Genomic DNA, 15,997 nt, shown 5'->3' with positions numbered 1-15,997 from the left:
ATACATGAGAAAATGTATAAAGTAGCTATCAAATTTCGTGACTATCTTAACTTTGTAAAGAAGCCTAAGAATGAAAGATGTACACCTAGACCTGATGAAGAAGTCATCATCCATGAGATTAAAAAATCACCTGTAATTAATTTCTCTTTTGCACTATTCAGCATGTCTCAAATTTCCTAAAGTGAACTGTGCTAACTCCTCCGGGTCGATTTTTGGAGAGAAATATTTATAAAAGTGCAAAAAACCTTTCTCTGTCCCTGACATCACATCACCTCCCTTGCTCCATGTACTATCTTATTTTATAAAAAAGGAAATTGTGTCTGGGCCTATATTATACATAGAAAAGAAAGACTGTGTAGCAGAATGTTAACAGATGTTATCAAAGGTGATGGGATAATGGATGATATTTCTTAAATCCCCTTTTCACTAATTTGCATATTCTAGTTGTATTTTTTTCCTAAACAAAACAGATACTTAATTCATAATTGAAACAAAAATATTAAACCAAAGTAAAATATGTTACATGAAAAAAGCAAGATATATGATATAATGATCATGCATTTATAAAACAAAAGTTGCCATATATAAATATTTCGATATTGACCACCAAAAAAATATCAGTAGTGCCAATTTTCAGTGCTAGCACTATGGATATCTTTTTATTTTTTGCTTTAATTTTTGTGCTTTCCAAGTTTTTTAAATATATCACTGTGATGGGAAAAAAGTAAAGGAACACTTAATCCTTTTTTAAAGGGTAAATTTGATAGAAAATTATCTTAATATCTTAAAAGTAGATACTTGGGGGGGGGGTTTGGGATGTTTTATTGAAAAATCATCAGACTTTGATGCTCAGCTAAAGGCATTATTTTCTTTACCTTAAAATCTTGTAACACCCAATTTAAATTTGATATATTTTGCAAATTTGGATGGAATTTTTATGACAGCAAAAGAAATACTAGTTCAGTGAATTCGTTTTTTGAAATTGGGTGAACAACTGAAGAATTAGTTCTTGGGAAATGGAAGTGCCATCATTTTAACAGTGGGCATGGGTGTGAATTGTACTTACTGAAGGCTTACTCTATGCTGGGCATTATTTTAAGCATTCTACCTGTATTAACTCACTTAATCCTGACCACAGTCTATGGGGTTGTTGTTTTCTTATAACTAGCATTTTCTAGTGAGGAAACTGACCATATAGATAGGTTGGGTAACTATTGAGGTCCTGTGGCATGTGATTGAACTGAGATTCAAATCTAGTTATTGACTTTCAGAACCAGTGCTCCGCCACTGGACTAGTACATTGTCTTGCCATGGAGACTGGGTGAAACAGGGATTTTGAAGAGAGAAGCAGGTAGGCATAATGGGAGGAGCTATCATCATACCTGACTTGGAGCAGGCTTGCATCCCAGGGTTTGCCCATCTCTAGTTGTGGATCTTTGTGTTGGCTTTGTTGGCTTTATTTATGCTGCATAACTCTCTGTCCTCATTCTCTCCTTTGCAGCAGCAGATTTGTTTTCACATCCAGAGGTCACCTACCTTTCCTTCTTTCACCTTTCCTGCCTACTTTTTCCTATTCCCTTGCATTCCTTTTCCCCCAAATGCAGGTGAACTTGGGCTTAATGATTACCTGGACACTGCTCACCTTTAGTGTAAGATGTGAATGTGAATGTTTAAGCCTTTCAGTTGTTTGTGTGATATTCAAGGTTGTGGAAATGCCTGCAAGGCTACCTTAGTTAACATTACCTTACTGTACCATAAACTTGATATAAGTCATCTGCTCACATTCATAGTGATAGTTTAATTTTACTATCGTATGGCAAGTCTCTTTATTATGCTTTTTGGGTTCACAGATACCCAGAAATCAATCATCAGAATTGATTTTTGTTTGCCTTTACAGAGGAGTATTTTGTAAAGGTGCTCTCTATGGCCCCTGTTGTGGGTATTTCATGAACCCACAGGGGCTCCTGGAGGTGGGTTAGGCTTGGAAGCCAGGCTGAACAGAATTGGAACCCGAGACTGCTACTTAACTGACAAATTGAGCCTGATTGGCCTATACCTTGCAGGCTCACAGTGAAAATGCAGCAGAATGCAGATTCAGGGTTTGTCACCCAGTAGGCATTTAGAAAATAGCAGATAATACTGTTATTCATTATGATTAGTTCTTCTTTCCAGTGGAATAATTTTTTAACCCGTCTATTTAGAAAAATTTCTTTGTATCTCTTCACCTTGAAATTCCTATTTACTAAAGATTTGCTAAAGGAATTGTAAGTCATAGAAGATAGAAAGATAATAGTAGGAGACTGGATCACTAAAAACAAATTTTGCCATTTTTACATGTTTATATAGAATCTGGTCTTATGGTTTATATTTTGACTTTAAGCACAGTTAAATAGAACTAAACTAGAAATGTTTTTCTGTATTTTCTTCTAGGAGAAAGAAGCAACTAACAAAACACAGTGATAACAAGGATTATTCAGTGTGCAGTTTTCAGGGTATGTCTTGGAACTGATACAAATTCACCTTTACTTTATATAGGCCATATCTTAACATTCAGCATTGGTGTTCAGAATGACTTTCAGGCACTGTGAGATCCTCAGAGAGAAAAAAAAGATTGAATTATTTCTTATCGTAACTCAAAATGCACTTGATAGTAGGATTAGATAGTGCACTAGTATTTTAAAAGATATTCATTAATAAGGATATTTTTCCTCCCAACCTTAAGTTAATCATAATATCCTGTTTTTAGATATACAGTTGGAATTGTAGTTTCATACTCTTGAAAAGTGAGCACTTGTACTAAAAGTTAATTCTTTGATAAAGTAATTAATCAAAGAGACCTATTAGATTATTTTCTGTGAGCTTTCTAGTAAAAGTTATTTCATTTTGTCCCATTGGCACATACTGGGAAGAGAAATGTTAAGGTGTTAATAGTGATTATCTCTGGTTGTCTTGGGACTTGAACAAAACCCTTTTTAATGTATTATTTTTGTAAAAACAGATTTAATTAAAAAAACAGATTCATTTATCAAATCTGATTTTTATGCCACTTTTCAGGAGCAAATGTAAATTAATATGATAGATGAAGATAACAAAGATTATATAACTGGGGAGAGCCTGAAAGAGTCTATTTTGAAAGCCTAAGTTGCATTTGCAAACTTGAGCAATAGAAACATAGATAGACTCTTAGGATTTTAAGAATAATTACTGCCCTTATAATTAATTTAAATTAAACATTTAAAGATAGTTTCCTATTCTCTGGAATTAGCTAACAGTTTTTATTTTTAAAATTAAATTAAACTGAATTTCTTTTTGGGAGCTGTTGTCCAAACAACAAAATCTTCCAATTTGGATTTTCTTGTTAATCTTGTCATTAATATTATTAGCTCATATTACAAAGATAGTATGGCGTATAGAAGAAATTGGCTATCATTGTACTGGTTTCTTATTTTTAAAAAAATCTTAATATAGGATTAATAATTTAGATTTGGTACTGAAATCTGCTTGCAGAAACAGCATAGCAGTGTTTAAAAGCACTGACTGGTGTTAGATAGCCCTGGGGTTGGCTCCAGCTTTTTTACATCCTGACCCTGCCTACGCCAAGTTACTTAATATTTTTGTGCCTCAAAATGGGGCTGATATTCTCTATTTGTTGAGGTAGGATTGAAAGAGGAATTATGTAAAGCATTCAGTATATGACTAGCATAGTACTCATTCAGGGAATAGTAGTGCTCCTTATTGTAATAATTCCTAAAATATATAAAACATGTTAGTAAGCATATTACTGTTGACTTTTTAAGCTTATAATCTATACATTTCTTGAGATGGCCCCAAATATGAGATTTTTATCATTTCTGAAGTGATAAGACTGTGAGAATAACTTTATAACATTTTTATGGTTTATTTTTTTAAAATATTTTTTTAGTTGTAGATGGACACAATACCTTTATTTTATTTATGTGGTGCTGATGGATCAAATCCAGGGCCTCACACATGCTAGGCAAGTGCTCTACCACTGAGCCACTGGACCCCAGCCCTATGGTTGATATTTTAACTCTGTAAGATATCCCAAATGTAGCATTGATTAAGGTAGACAAACGATTTTTATAAAGAGTATGGGCTGAATGGATAAGAAAAATGTGGCATTTATACACAATGGAATATTACTCAGCACTAAAAAATAACAAGATCATGGCATTTGCAGGGAAATGGATAGCATTAGAGCAGATTATGCTAAGTGAAGTTAGCCAACCAAAAAAACAAATGCTGAATGTCTTCACTGATATAAGGGGGGGGTGACTCAAAAAGGGGTAGGGAGGAAGAGCATGAGAAGATTACCTCTGCTCTAGATAGGGAAGAGAGGTGGGAGGGAAAGGGAGAGAGAAGGGGAATTGCATGGAAGATGGAAGGAGATTCTCATTGTTATACAGAATACATGTATGACGATGTTAGGGGGAAAAAAAAGAAGTAGAGAGAAGTGATGGCAGGGGAAGGGAGGAATGGAAGGACAGCAGAATAAAATAAACGTTATTATTGCTGTGTGTATATACATGACTGCATGACCAATGTGATTCTGCAACCTGTACACTCCAAAAAATGAGAAATTATATCCCATCTGATTCAAATGTATGATATGTCAAGATCATTTTACTGTCATGTGTAACTAATTAAAACAAATTTTAAAAAAAGAGTATGGGCTTTAAAATGAGTTAGGATTGAATCCTATTTTCAGTGCTTCACTTAAGTCACTTATTACCTAGAACAGAATATGTTTCCTTGGTATAAAAATGAGACTGTTATCTCTCAGAATTGTCAGGAACCACAGACATACTCTAGTCTGATTTATTTTGCACAAATACCTATAGTAGGATTTCAAAAAATGTTGGCTTTTCTTCTGTTCTTTGAAATAAAACTGAAATTTTAAGGAGTATATTACTAGTGTTGATTCTTTTTTTTTTTTAAACTGCTTTATTATATGTAAAATCTAGTTGTTTGGAATATTTTTACCTAAATGGATTAAATACTATTAAATACTTCTCTTAATACTGTGCAGCTAAACATTGGAAACCTTTTACTGAGAGAATTAGAAAAGACTTTACTGAATGGATGGATATACACTCATAGCAAACAAAGCTAGTCTTGGAAGGTTGCTGTATTCCTCAATGGATTTTGGTATTCATTTCTATTAGATGTTAGTCAGAAAAATAAAAATGTGAGTTCAGCCTGTGATATTTAAAGTGACATCTTAATTTGCATAATTTTAGACATTTGTTTTTCTGAGTCAGGAACATTTGTAAGAACTTATTTCTGTGTTTGGGGTTTACAGTTTAAAGATTGAAAACTTGGTCTTTAAGACCAAATGGTCTTTTTAATTTAAATGGTCTATAAGAATCCATGCTTATTTACTTTTTAAATATAAGCAGGCCAAGGAAGTTTATTTTTGAGAGTCGGAAAACCATAATAAAAATGGACGAAAGAGTGAGTAGCAAGAGTAGGCAGTAATCAGTTGTTAGCAAGTGTTGTGTGCCAGGTGTTAGCCTAGGCACTAGTGACAAAAGAACAAACAATTGCCTTGTAAACATTTTGGGAAAAAGTTAACATTCAAAATTTGATAAAACAGTTTTTAGTGCCTGCTATATATAAGCACTATTCTAGGTTATTGGGGGGAAAGTGGAAGAGCTTAGAATAGAAGGAACCTTCCAATCTGAATGGAAAAATGGTGTGTACAAATACCTACAGACTACATAGGATGGAGGTATCCCAAGGCAGTTTGGAGATGCAGAGGGCAGAAGGTAATTCTCTCTAGGAGAGTTAAAGAAGACTTCACAGTGGCACTTTTTGCACTTAAAATATTGCTTTTTTGGGTTAAGATGAAAAAGTTATGGAGTTTCTGTTCAAATGTTTATTCTTTGAATTTTCCCATTCTTGTTAACTCTTGCCATGTTTTTAAAGACATTAAGTGAAACTATTTTTGGAAAAATTATTGTTTTTTTTAAACATAACTTGTCAAACCTGACAGTTTATTTCTGACATCACCAAAAAATTTCTTCTAATAAACTATTTTTTTTCAGTTTGCAAAATCTAATATAGTATTTAAATTCTCAACCTTTACTTTATGATATAAACTCTAAATGTAGAAACAGGTTCTTATAAATGACCCTGGTACATTTTGTTTCAACTTATTTACTTACTTTAAGCTTCTCTTAAAAGGAAAGAAAAGAAAATTTACAGATACTTAATTTTGTTTCTCCTCTTATTTTGTAGATGTCCGTGGCAACATTGAAAATGAATTCCTTATTTTCAGCAGATATTCTTATATGAGAAGATCCATTTCAAATAGTGTAAATATTTTTCCTCCTGTTGGACCAGCATGGCAGGATTCAAACGAGGATATGATGGAAAGATTGCTGGATTATATGATCTGGACAAAACCTTGGGTCGAGGTCATTTTGCAGTGGTTAAGCTTGCCAGGCATGTCTTTACAGGTGAAAAGGTGGCAGTAAAAGTTATTGATAAGACAAAACTGGACACTCTAGCCACTGGTCATCTTTTCCAGGAAGTGAGATGTATGAAACTAGTGCAGCATCCTAACATTGTTCGTCTTTATGAAGTTATTGACACCCAGACCAAATTATATCTTATTCTAGAACTTGGAGACGGAGGAGATATGTTTGATTACATAATGAAGCATGAGGAGGGTCTTAATGAAGACTTGGCCAAGAAGTACTTTGCTCAGATAGTTCATGCTATATCATATTGCCATAAACTCCATGTGGTTCACAGAGACTTAAAACCAGAGAATGTAGTCTTCTTTGAAAAACAAGGTCTTGTAAAGTTGACAGACTTTGGTTTCAGCAACAAATTTCAACCAGGGAAGAAGCTCACTACAAGCTGTGGATCTCTTGCATATTCTGCTCCAGAAATTCTGCTCGGTGATGAGTATGATGCACCTGCAGTAGGTAGGTCACCTTTGTCCAGTATTCACCCACTTGGATTTTTTTCAAATTGATTTTTGTTTATCTAAGAATAATTTCTAAGAGTATTTTCTGTTAAACACATCTTACTTAAGAAATTGGGTTTCATGAATGCCGGATATCCTGAAAGTGGCATTTAGTTTATTTCAGGCAATCTGTGTGTCAGTTTCTTGAAATATTAGTAGCTCTTGGTATTCCTAACGATGCTCTCCCTTTACTCCCAATGTTTTTATATGCACTCATTTGTCAGGAGTTACTTACTTGGGGTAGAAGTATTTATTGCTTTTTGGGTTGTATCCACTTTTTCCCTTTGGGACCATATCTGTTTTGAAGGTCATGTAGGAAATTGTTTTTAATTTTTAAGGATTTGTAGATCTGAAGGTCAGCTTTGTTTTAGTTGAGCCTTGGAAAAATATGTCCTAGTGTTACATGCACGTGATGTCAAACTTCATAAATAGGAGTTTTCCACTTGTAGTCTGATAATTTGAAATGTGGATTAGAGATTAATGACAAAGTTGCATTTAACACTGAAGAGTGCTGATGAATACTATGTATATCAAGACATTGATTTTCATGTTAGACTATTGTGTTCTGTGAAAGAAAGGGTTAATGAATGGTTTCTTTCTTCTACAGATAATCAGGCTTCATTGAAGTCTTTCATTAGAATATTTAAGCCAGAAATTTTGATTAGTGGAGTCATTCTAATCAGAAAGCGAAGCCAGGAATTTGTAGGAGAGGAAACACAAATGTCTGAACAGGAAAAGACCTTCCACCTCATTAGTACAGGGAAAGGCAAATTAAAGCCATAATAAGATACTATTTCATACTTTACACATTGAGAAAAACTGAAGTCAGACAAAACTAAGTGTTGATAAGATTACAGAACATCAGGAACTCTTGTATAATTTAAAAGACAATTTGGCAATATCAAGTAAAGAAAGATATCACATCTGTGACACAGAAATTCCACTTCTGTGAGTGCACCAAGAAGATCTTACACAGAGATTTTCAAAGGATGCTTAAAACAGTATTGTTGCATACACATCAACAGGAATAAATTGTTCAGTATCCATATTGAATTCTATCCATTGATGAAAATTTATGAAATGTATGTCAGTACGACTGGATTTCACAAGCATAATGTTTAGGGGAAAAAGCAACATGATGAAGAGAATGTATAATATAGCATTTATATAAAAGTTTAAAATACATAGTATATATTATTTAGGGGTGCATGCACATACAGTAAGCTGAAGAATGCATGAGAGAATGATAGGTGCCTTCTAAGAGGCAGGCATGTTTATAGGGTTTCAGCTGCATTGGTGGTGATTATTTTCTAGGTTGGGTGGTTTGGTACATAGGAGTTCATTGTAATGTTCTCTTTTTTTTCCATGATTATTAAATATTGCATAATTTTTAAAAGGTTATGAAAGAGTAAAACAAAATTATTTGGGAGGATATTTCCTAATCTAATGAATGGTTACTTTGTGTTGGTGAAGTAGAATTGGTAGAGCTTATAGGTACTTTTCATTTTCATTATTTGCATTTATTTCAATTCACTTTGTGTAACAGTATGATTAAAATAAAAATATGAACAAATGGATATTTTTCTTTTAATATACTCTTTTTTATTTTTCTTTTAATATACTGTTAAGTTTGTTTTGCCAAAATTGGGGATTTTTCAAAAATTTGTAGTAAAATGAGCATGGGTAAAAATTAAAATCTGTCATATTAAATTGCCAGATATTGCTAAATAAAAAACCCTAGTTCAGTTTAATAAGTGTTTGGTGGTATTACTAGTTTTCAGCATTGAGACTTAACTCAGAAAGTGTCTATTTTCTTTTTCAAAGAATCATATTTGATTTTACTTATAAAACTACATTTTTTGGTTTATTTTTCTTTCTGTATTAATTCTTTCTAGAATCTTTGAGTTTCCTTTTTCCCTTTTTATTTTCTGGACTTGAGCTTATTTCTTTAGTGTCTTGATTTCTAATAAATGCATTTACGTTGTCCTGCCCCATAGTCTGTTGACACTCTAGGGTTTTCATTGTGTTGTCACTGTTCATTACCAATTCATCTTTATTGTTTGGTTTCTTGTTTAACCTAAAAGTTATTTAGAAAGATTTCTTTTTAAGTCAAAGGGGATAGGTTTATTTTTTCTTTTAGCTCTTTGGTTTTTGGCATATACTTTTAGAACATTGAAATTAGTAAATAGACCAAGTTGGTTTCTCCTTTGGGAAATATTTTGGATTTTTTTTGTGGCTTAATAAATAGTAATTTTTACTATGATGACTAGTCCCTGTGTGATGAAACTATTTGTACTTTTGGTGTATTCAGAATTTTTGTACATAACTAATATTGTTCATTATTTAATTTGCTGCTTTACATCCTAATATATTTTGTTCTGATCTGTTATTTTCACAATTAAGTTAATCTCTTACTCTGATCTGAGAATTCTGTATTATGTTTTTGTTTTATACATGTTATTTTCAAGCTAATAAGATATATGAAGGATTTTATTTTTGTATTTGTTTTGGCAGTACTGAGGATTGAATTCAGGGATCCTTTACTACTGAGCTATATACCGTGCCTTTTTCTATCTTTTGAGACAGGGTCTCGCTAAGTTGTCCAAGACTGGCCTCAAAGTTGGGATCTTCCTGCCTCAGTCTCCCAAGTTACTGGGATTACAGGTGTATGTCACCATGCCTGATTTAGAAGGTTTTATTTTATTTTACTTGAAGAGCTGTATACCTTTTGACAATATGGAACTGCTTATTTGATGCTAGTCTAACTGTACCCTATCATTGTTTTATGTTTAAATCTTAAATTATGTAGCTTTGTTTTGTGTCTTTATTTTGTGTTTTTTCATTTGCCTTATGATATTTTACCTTTCCCATATTTTGTTTAATTATTCAGTTTTCTTTATCCTTTCCCCAGTGGTTTGCAAAATGGTTTACAGTCTGTTTTCTTTGTTTAGGTATTGTTCACCCTTAATGTGCGTAGTTAATTAACATCCACATTATTTCTCCTACTCAACAAAACTGTAATTTGCTCTTACTTTCCTTTAGTAATTTTACTTTTGACATTTTATTTTTGGCATTTCATTAATTCAGCATTACATGTTTTAAATTGCCTGTAAGCACTTCATTTAGTGGGTCTTTTTGAGTGTTCTTTCTTCTGTTTGATGAACTTTGTTCCTTTCATTGAACTCATTTTTCCTAGGTGCTTGGGGATATCAGTTGTTTGTTCTTCTGTGTTTTTCAGATTTTTCAATAGCCTGACTGGATAGAATATCTGAGTATTGTAGTCTGTCTCTAGTGGATATGGGAGAGGAGCAGGGTGTGTGCCCATGTGTGAAGTTCTGGTATCTGGTTTTGCTATTTGACAGACTCAGTATGCCTCCTGGGTATTGTCCTCTCTCTGTCCCTAATGCCTGCAGTCATTCCTCCTACCTGGAACACATGTCTGCTTGGGCATGCTGGTGCTAGTATAGTTAGGAGGTAAGAGGATTTTGACCTCAATTAATTTTTCTAATGATTTTCTTGATTTAGTTCTTTCCTGTTTCTAGTATGTATCTTCTATAAGGGAGTCTCTCTTCTATAGAGGGTACCATAGAGCTTCTACCAGTAGGGTTTGTGGCTCTCATTGCCTCTTTCTTTCTGATCCTACCTGTGATTTACCTTTTCTGCCATGTCTAGGGATTTGGAGAGAAAAGGGATGGTTAGCTCATACTCAGTAAATTATTAATTCAGTCACCTTTGTGGACTTCCAAGGATCTGTATTAAGTTGACTTCGCTGTGCTAGAAAGGAAAGGAAAAGAATGATCTGTGTGAAAAATCCAGTCTTTGGGATTCTTGTGGGAGAGATTGCAGTGCAGCAGTATAGACAGTGGAGAGTTCATTGCTGATTATTATGTGAGGTTACCTAGTGGAAGAACAGGCAGGGGAAAGAGCCTGTGCTTGCTGGACTCAGACACTGCTTCATGCCTGTGATCTGAGAGACAAGCTCAGTTGAAACTGATGGGTGCCTTGCTGCTGGCCCTGTGGGGTGGCCTGCTTGGAGTGAGGCCTTAAGTGAGTGAATTTCTGTGTGTGTGTGTGTGTGTGTGTTTTAAGCAACATTAGGAAAGAGCTTACTTTTAAAAAACTAAGCTATGTTTTAAATATTTCATTAAACTCTAAAATGGGGAAATTGTTTCTTAAATCACATATTTGTAATTTCTAATAGTTGCAAAATCCTGATATTGCTTATGATTTCTTTATATATCCCTAAATTTTTTATTTTCAAATTAAAATGAATTAAATTTGGTGTCGGGAACTCTGTCTTCTTATTTGAGATTTGGAGTTTTCCTGGGATGTTATAGCTCTGGACCTGAAAAATCCCTATACCAGATGTTTCTTAGCTTATGTAGACAACCTGTCTCAAACATGAAGTATCCATTTTGCATTAATTTATGATTCCTATGCAGTAGATATAAATGAAATCTAAATTACTTAAAACATGGATCCATGTTAATACAATGTAAAGATTTGGATTTAAGTTAAGTATAGTAGTTTTTTAGAAAATAAACCTATATATTCTACAACATAACTTGTATTAGTGGTTCAGCATTTAATGGAGATTATCCAGTCATGAGCTGTATCCTTGTGCATATTAGTATGCAAAAACTAGAGCTCTTTTCATAAATCTGCTTTGCCCCACATTAAAATATTACTCTTTACCTACTCTTAGTAAACTAGGAATTAGAGAGGAGCACCCTCAATGTCATAAAGAGCATCAACAACAACCAAAAAAGCCTATTGCTAACATCACACTTAATGGTGAAAGGCTAAATATTTTCCTTTAAGAGAAAAAAGGATGGATAAGTACTACTCTTGACATAGTTTAAAAAAAATAGCATACAGATTAAAAAGAAAGAAAACTGTACTTAAATGACATGGTTCTCTACATACAAAATCTCAATAAATCTACAGGAAAAAATTCTGAACTAATAAGTAAATTTGGCAAAATCATAGAAAAATCAGTCACATTTCTGTAATACCAACAATGAATAACATGCAGAGATCAAGATTTAAAACAATATTATTTTCAGTCAGGTCAAAGAAAATTAAATATCTTGGTATGCATGTGTCAAAACACATCTAACAAAAAAACTTATACTGAAAATTATGAAAGGTTAAAGGAAGAAGAGACCTAAATAAATGGAGAGACATACCATGTTTACCAATTGGAAGATGAATGTAGTGCAGATGTTATGCCTTTCCAAATTATTTTATAGGTTTAACATAGTTCCTGTCAAAAACCCTGCAAAGTTTTTTGTAGACACAAAGATTTAGACATTATTCTTAAATGTGTATGGAAAGGGAAAGGACCTAGGAGAGCTTTAAAATAATTTTGAAAAAAATAATAATAACAAGAGAGGAATCACTAATAGAACCAATTGAGAAAATGATAGTTTCTTGTAAAACTAAATATACATGTAGCATGCAGCCCTGCAGGTGCATTCTTGGGTGTTTATTCCAGAGAAACGAATACCTATGTTCACCTAAAAACACCTATACATGATGTTTGTAGAAACTTTATTTTAATAGCCATAAGCTGGAAACAACCCATATGTTGGTCAGTAGGTGAATGGTTATGCTAGATAGAACCATACCATAGAATAATACACAGCAATACAAAGCAACAAAATATTGACACATCTTAAATGGATCTCAAGAGAATTATGCTGAGTGATAAAAAGCTCATCTCAGAGGGTACATACTTCACAATTCCATTTATATAAATCTTTTGAAGTAGAAAAATTGTAAAGATGAATAAATTAGTGGTTCCCAAGGGTTAGTGATGGTGGTAGGGGATATGGCTGTAAAAGGCTAGCATGAAGGAATCGTGTGATAGAATTTTGTATCTGATGGTAGTCGCACAAATCTATATGGGATAAAATGGCATAGGAACTATGTACACACATGCACATGCAACTAGTGCATATAAAATGATGAAATCTAAATAAGCTCTGCAGATTGTACCAATGTCACTTTCCTGGTTTTGATTTGTACTATAATTAAAACAAAATGTTATCATTGGGGGAAACTGGGTGAAAAATACATGGGACCTCCCAATACATTTGTGGGTTTTGTCAACTCCTGTGACTCTATAATTATTTCAAAATGAAAAGTTTAAGAAAAAATATATTATTCAATGCCTAGGAGGTAAGTGTCCCAGTGGGTGGAGGGGACATAAACTGATGTGGCAGTTTGAGATAGCCACTCATTCATAAGGAAATGTGTTTACCTGTTCCTTGTAAAATTTAAGACTGGTGGTCATGTCCCTCTTCTGCTCGGAATTCCTTAAAGACTTTCCCTTTCAGTCAGAATTAAAACTACACTCCCCACAAGTGACTTGTGTAACACTCAAGATCTGCTTCTCCATTTCTTCTCTGACTTCCCCTCTCACTGCTTTTCCCCCTTGCTCCCTTTGCTCCACCCACACTGTCTCCTTGCTGATAGTCACACTCCAGGCCCAGTCTTGCTGAAGGGCCCTTTCAGCTAGCCCAAAGTTACCTCAGATTCTCTTGCTGTCATGCCACCCCCTCAGAGAGGTATCTGCTGGTCTCCAAAGGTGTAGGGCACCAGCACTACCTATTCTTCTTCCCCTCTTCTCTCACTTTTTTGTTTTTGTTATCTCACATAATAATAGTGCCTGCCTTTGGGTTGTTGAGGGCATTCGATGAGTGAATACATGTAAAGTACTTAGCATAACAAAAATCAGTCTTCAGTTCATCTGATATTACTGTTACACTGCTTCCTCTTTTGGAGAGATCCCAGAATGCTTTGTGCTTCTGATTGCTGTGGCTGCAGTCCCAGAGGGATATTTAACGTTAGGCCATGGCCTCATTTTCCTTCCTGCCTCTCAGTGTGGGAGAAAGAGAATGTGAGGTGTTCTCTTCTTTGGAAATTTGTTCTCAGGGGAATTTCTGATACATTGGCTGCTGTGAGAAAACTGGGAGGAAGGGCCTGGGACCTTTGCTCATGTGTCTTTTTCACATGTTGTTTTTAGTTGTATTCAAGTTTTAGAACATTAGGTTATTTATATTTAAGAAAAAGACTACTTCTAAAGTACAGATTTTTTTCTTTTTCCAAAAAAAGTTAGATAAAAAAATGAAAGTCCAGGTATTTATTTGATGACTGGTTAGTCTCTTAGAACTTCAGAAGAGCTTTTCAAATCACTGAGAACACTTGCTATTTTTACAGAAATCCATACAGAAATTGAATTCACTTATTTATTTTAGGTCATTGCATAGGAGTCATTTGAGGAGTTGAAAATATTAAATCCACTTGGGTTTTTTTTTTAGAAGTTTTTTTCTTCTTTTGAAGAAGAAAGGCCAGTTTGCAAAACAGAAAATTAGTGGTCAGAACAAACTTAAACACAATACTTGAACACAATTTGGAATCCTGTTTTTCATAATACATTTTGTTGGACAGACTGAATTCCAGATGCTGAAGTGAGATGATTTCAGTGTTTGTAAGAATTATGGGAGAAAGGGTCATCTGTACCATGCGGGCTGCTGTGCTTGAATGTGCTCTTGGCCTGGCAAGACTAGTTACTGATAGTTCTTGGGAGACCATCAGGAAGTTGCGGGTATGATCCTCAGATGGACATGACTCCAGGAATGGATGCTTGAGAAACATCTCCATAGTCATTGGCAACATACAGTGCTTGTTTTCTTTGAGGGCTGTAAGCATCTGTCAGTCAGGTTCTCACATGTTAACATTGACTTTGGTAGAGAAAGAGTAGGTGTGGAGTTGGTGTTTCTCTGATTCTAAACATGTGCCTTCACTATCTTTCCTTATTCTCATCTTTCTGTATAATTTTTGGAATATAATTTATTTTACCTTTGGAAAGCATTGATCATCCATTTTTAATTTATTTATTAACCTTAAAAGTATATATTTAAAAATTACATCCAGTAAGTGTAAAACAGTGCCTAAATTTTAAAAATTTTAATTTAGAAATATTTTGAATTCTGAAACTCAAGGCAAAAATCATAGGACCTCAGCATTTGTGTCACCACGTCTGATGAATAGGAAAATATATAAGACTTGGTACAGTCAGGCACACTCATTGTCAACAGATCTAAATCCTAGTGCCTGGGACATAGCAACGCACAACTGTAGGCACACTAGTTTGTTGGGTTAAAAAAAAAAAGGAGGGATTGTGGATGGCTAAAAAAAGAGCATGATGTTTGAGCACACATGCCCTGATCGCCCTTTCTCTTTGGAATTGGATGGGGCCTTGCCAATCCTACCTCACTCCAGATGGCTCACTTGTCGCCCTTGCTCAATAGTAAGGTCCTTGAGAGAGGGGACTGTGTGTTTCTGTTTTATCTGTCTCGTTGCCTAGTAAACATGACAAACTTAGTGTGTGTTTAGCAAATAAAAATTACCAAGATGAACTAAAGAAATGAAAATTTACATTCTTTGAAATTATTTTACAAAGTGTAGTTGTTGCTCTTCTTGGTAACTCATTTCCCTGGCCTTTCCATATGTATATTCAGTGATTTCTAGGCTCTTAAGAGAATCTAATGAAAACTATCTTCAGAGAGATGCAGACAAACACATTTTACTTTAGTTCCACAGGTATTTATTGACTACTGTGAACCCCCTTTTTGGATCTGGTCTTCTGAGTTTATATGGGTGAGTAAAAAATGGGCCCACAACTACTTGACAGAAAAAAAAGAAAAAAATGAGCACAAGTAGTTTTGAAGTAAGCTTTGGAGCATACAGTATATGTAGAATAATGTCCTTTTGTGCCTTTGAGTACTTGACTCTCATTTTTGTTTTATATTTTAGCTCTTTCATTTTTCTTATTGTATTTTAAATTTCCTAGCTGTTACTTGGGTAGGAGATTGTAATGGAAAATTCAAGTAATGTGTATAAACCAGGGTGTTTCCAAAATGACCATCAAGTCCTTGGGCTGCGCAGTATTCTTTTTATTTTTTTTAAATCAAACAGGTCTAATAACCTGTA

The 15,997-nt window shown here is 34.1% G+C and overlaps 1 protein-coding gene across 2 annotated transcripts in view; it reads left to right on the top strand.

Moving 5' to 3' along the window:
* The window catches only part of Snrk (SNF related kinase), a 46,917-nt gene that overhangs the window by 9,724 nt on the left and 21,196 nt on the right, over positions 1-15,997 (top strand). Inside the window, exons 2-3 of one of the 2 annotated variants that reach the window (XM_015489410.2) lie at positions 2,431-2,492; positions 6,262-6,956. In XM_015489410.2, coding sequence (XP_015344896.1) covers positions 6,368-6,956 — 589 coding nt within the window. In that variant the 5' untranslated portion in view covers positions 2,431-2,492; positions 6,262-6,367. The remainder of the gene's footprint in view (positions 1-2,430; positions 2,493-6,261; positions 6,957-15,997) is intronic. The other variant, XM_048795000.1, reaches the window with a different exon arrangement.

Source organism: Marmota marmota, unplaced genomic scaffold, assembly GCF_001458135.2.
Source record: "Marmota marmota marmota unplaced genomic scaffold, marMar, whole genome shotgun sequence".
Lineage (NCBI taxonomy): Eukaryota > Metazoa > Chordata > Mammalia > Rodentia > Sciuridae > Marmota > Marmota marmota.
The sequence above is the reverse complement of the archived record's forward strand: the minus strand, read 5'-3'. Positions and strand labels throughout refer to the sequence as shown.